The sequence below is a fragment of the Salvia hispanica genome, chromosome 4 (genome assembly GCF_023119035.1).
Source record: "Salvia hispanica cultivar TCC Black 2014 chromosome 4, UniMelb_Shisp_WGS_1.0, whole genome shotgun sequence".
In the NCBI taxonomy this organism is placed as follows: Eukaryota; Viridiplantae; Streptophyta; class Magnoliopsida; order Lamiales; family Lamiaceae; genus Salvia; species Salvia hispanica.
The window spans coordinates 15,319,106-15,323,673 of NC_062968.1; the positions used below are offsets into that span (position 1 = coordinate 15,319,106).

At 35.7% G+C, this 4,568-nt stretch overlaps 1 protein-coding gene across 1 annotated transcript in view; it reads left to right on the forward strand.

The window, feature by feature from the left end:
* The window catches only part of LOC125220445 (annexin-like protein RJ4), a 6,947-nt gene extending 3,193 nt beyond the window's left edge, over nt 1-3,754 (forward strand). Inside the window, exon 5 of the mRNA XM_048122614.1 lies at nt 3,743-3,754. Coding sequence (XP_047978571.1) covers nt 3,743-3,754 — 12 coding nt within the window. The remainder of the gene's footprint in view (nt 1-3,742) is intronic.
* Nucleotides 3,755-4,568: the final 814 nt, after the last annotated feature.

Below are 4,568 nucleotides of genomic sequence, written 5' to 3' on the forward strand. Positions count from 1 at the left end.
ATAATTTTGCAATTTAAAACGATGGCCTAGATGTCAGTTGAGAGCAAAAAATGATGTCGTCGAATTTTGTTGATAAACAATTTGTAATTATAATGAAATTTTTATATGAACGGTTTGAGGTAATTTAATTTGATAGCCACTCTCTCTTCCTGCCACGTTATCAATACTAAAAATCCACCTGCCACATCATCATTTTAATCAAATAGGCTAGCCTAAGGCTAGCCACAGGCTAGCCGCAATAAAAATAATTCAAAAACAACTACATTTACGAAATTAAATTTACGATAAATTACGGAATTAAATTTACGAGACATATACGGGAAAATTCATTAATTTCATTTATAAAAAAGTACATTCATTTAAAAATAAAATTACATAATAAAGAAAAAAACTATCGCCATGCAGTCTTCCGTGCCCACAACTCTTCAAAAATAAAAAATAAAAAATTGCGTTGGCCGATCGCGAGCCTGCAATGGCGGCCAGCGCATCGGCGAGCGCTCGTCTATTTTCTCGCTGAAAAGGCGCTGGCCGATTCCAATAGTTCGGCTAGCCAACCGGCTAGCGACGCGAATCGGCTAGCCGGTGTGCTAGCCGCCATTGTGGATGCTCTAACATCATCAAATGCCAGATGACCGAAATGTATCACTTATATATAAACCATACAATAATGATTAAGCGTTTTATATGAATGTTGCAATTACCTCGTTTTGAGGTAATTCAAGCCGATGACGTCGATACCGTAATAGGCAATTGCTCGGATACTGTAATTCTTAATAATGTTAACGTTTACCAATACGATTGTATATCAAGAAAATGCTATATTAAAGTGAGTAGTACTTCAATCACTATGTTTTGTTAGTTTAAATCCTTTTGGGTTTTATTGATTAAATGCCAACGTGAGAAAGTAGTTATGCTCAACCAGTTTGACGTGCAAGGAAAAACACGTTAGTAAATAATTGTTCGTGGGTAATTGTAGCTCAAACGGATATTAAATGTCCATGTACAAAAAATAGTCATTTCTCTACAAGTGAGAAATGCACAAGCACATTTAATTTATGCTATTACAAAGGCGAGTTATAGTTTTTCCAGAAAACTAATGCTCCATTTTCTAGGAGACTCCAATTCTCAGAGCATGCTCCTGCAAATGAAAAAACCCATCAGCACGTAGTAATTTATGCACGGTAAATGAAACAATGTGAATAGTGATGCAATAGTGTGAATAGTGAATAGTGAATAATGACGTGAATAGTGTCTTGTTTGACAATTTCTTCCCGCATAAATCGAAGGCACGAGATGAATTCATTTTTCAAACCCTTCATAATGAGTGATCCCAAATATCATGCAAAAGGAGTCTGTGATGCTTGAAAGATACTTGCTACAGTAATGCATAGTGTGTCGAGAATAGTATAAATAGTGCTCAATAGTGCGATGAATAATATTGTGGTGTAATCAGATACATTTTTTTATAAAAACCCTAGTGATCGTCAATCTCCAAAAATCAAGCAAGGCATATATGGCGTTGAAATTATGGGTTCTCCATAGTCATCATATTAATTTTCCTTCACGTACATTGTCTAAAGAAAATACTCCATCCGTCACATTGAAGATGACTCACTTTTCTTTTTGATTTGTTCCCAATCAAGATGACTCATTACTAAAAATGGAAACACCTTTTATCTCTATTTTATTCTCTTTCTCTTACTTTACTCTCTCAACTTAACTCACAAAATAAAGTTGCATAAAATCTCATGCCGTCCAAGGAAGGAGTCATCTTCCTTGGGACAGAGAGAACATTATATAAAGGAGGTGACTCCTTATCAGTTATCACCAATCATCCCGCAAACACATCCATACTCTCTCACTATTCTTCATAAAACTCTCTCAAAGTTTTCAATAAAGTATTTTTTCAAAGTTTCAATTACGAAGGGAAGGAGGCTGCACATAATTAAAGTTTTCATCACACAATGTGAAGTTTTTTCTTCCTTTCCATTTGGGTAAGTCATCCATTCAAAATTCATTACTCCCTCCGTCCCACTTTAGGAGTCCCGGTTGAGTTCGGCACGAGTTTTAAGAAGTGTAAAGGAAAGTTGGTGAAAAAAGATGTGGAATATGGGTCCTACTGTTTTATATTAGTTTTATAATAAAAATGTGAGTGGAAAAATGTTAGTGGAATGTGGGGCCTAATACAATTTATGGAAAACTGAGACTCCTAAAGTGGGACATCCAAAAATGATAAACCGAAACTCCTAAAGTGGGACGGGGGGAGTATTATTTCAAGCATGCATTTTTTTTGAAAGAGTAAACCCGTAGCATGTTTAGAAAAATTCTATGGAACATAAATTATAGCCAAGCATGCTCACTTTAGTATCACACAATCCAATTTTCGTTCTTTCAGTTATAAGGGAAAACTATCATTGTTTAGTCATTTTGAAAATAAGCACCTTTAAAATGGAAGCACCTTTGGAAATTAAGAATGGAAGATCGACCTGTTCAAATTTAATTTCCTTCAGTGAAAATGAATTCGGATGAATTGTGTACCTTCCTTTAAAGTTTTAGAACAATCGGACAATGTTTGAACCTCCTACCGTGTACAAAACCGACGGTGCTACTGTTAAAAATGGCAACCACTTCCGATATCAATAATGGAAGATCTAACCTTCAACTTTGATTTCCTTCGGTCAAAATGATGTTTTATGAGTCATCCTTTGCTTAAAATTTCCTGATCATCGGATATTATTTGGATCTCCGACCGTGAAGGAAATCGAGACTATCTCTTGTTTGGCGAAAATGAAAAGAAAGAGAAAGGGAGAGAGAGAGAGATGTTGAGAGAGAATGAGAAATAAGAAAATGGAAGCGTGTGTGTTATGTAGTGCACACTCTTTACCTTTTTTTTGTTGATGGACTCATATAATTATTTTGCAGTGGGCTTGGATGAATTAATTTGTTAGACTACAACTATATAAATCTTGGGATAAAATAAGGTAGTATGTGAACCCATGTCTTTTAATTAACTTCTTGGGCTTAAGTTTCTTTCGACTAATTTAAATAAGTGAGCTTGCATGATTTGATTCAAGTATATCCTCGGATTTACTAAAATAATTAATCTCTCGATTAATTAATGTCAATAATTAAATGTTCGGATTTAATTTAAATGAAATAGTTAATGTTTGACAGAATGAGAAGATATGGTGCATGTCATAGGCGCATATCATCCACTTTTTTCTATTTTTCTATGCTAAATAGATTATTATCTTTAATTGGACTAGGTCCATCGCATGGAATTTAACTCCATGTGAGTTAATATTGTTTTACGGAGTCGGGAGCATACGTGATGAACTTTTCTATCCTACATACAAATGTGGATAAATATATGAAGTAAATTTGAGATGTATTTATTTATGCAAATGATGTTGTCTTGCCATAAATGATTTGTTTTATGTGATGTGATACCTATCTGTTTTGTCTATATCGAATGTGCTATGCCAAAAATTTATAAATCGAATTTGGGTCCAGCAAGGGGAGAGTCCCTACTCGGACTAGTGTACACGTGGACTGTGTGTCATCGAAAGGGTTGGCCAGTCCGATGACCGTGAAAAGTGGGCACTTTCCCGTCATAAGATGTTTCCTGAGTATTACTGTGACTGATGGCTTGATAATATTTTAAATGTATAATTGTATCTTTTGGCGATGTGTTCACTGAGTACCTTTGTACTCAGCCCTGAATTTATTTCTAAATGTGCAGGTTGAGCTGTGATGGAGTGGAGGGTGCTGATTCAAATGGGGCTTCTTCTTGTGTCTATACAGTACTCTCGGAGGTTCACGTCTTCATACATGGAACCGCATTCAATAGTTTCTGCCGTATTATTCAAGTAAGTTAAATCTTGCTTTCCCCTTGTGACTCTAACATAATACATAGTATTGTATGAATCTTTAAGTCGAATCTTTATGATCGAGCGTACCCTATTCAAGTATTCCATTTGAGATGCTTCATAATCATATGAATTGTCCATATGTCTCTTCTTAATTTCCACCCCTAATCACAGTTAACCAAGTTTTACTATTCTTAGCAAAATGCGACCGTGATAGATACTCTGTATATCATAATAAAACTGAATGCAAACATTCTATGATTAAGAATGTCATTTTGAAACATAATATGAACATGTAATAATGTGACATTTTTTTAGTAATTAGGCTATTATGCATATTCAGAGCATAAGCAATAGCGGCTAGAGCGTCGCGGACGTCTGCTATTGGGCTCGGCGAATGACTACGATAACGGGAGGGGGGACGAGCAGTCGGGCACGGACGAGGGGCGTTAGTCGATCGCTCGCCAATCACTCGTCCACTATTGTGCGGCGTAGATCACTTTAAACTCTTGTAGATCGCTCGTTCACTTTAAACTCTCAGAATCAAGAAGATTATCTTTACGTAGACTGAGATAATTACAAAATATTATTGGTAATTCAACTCTATATACGGGGCTCGTTGCACTTCATTTCATTCGCATCACTTGTATTAACGAGTTTCTCTTCCTCCTCTCTTCATTTTTCATCCGTGGATAAAAA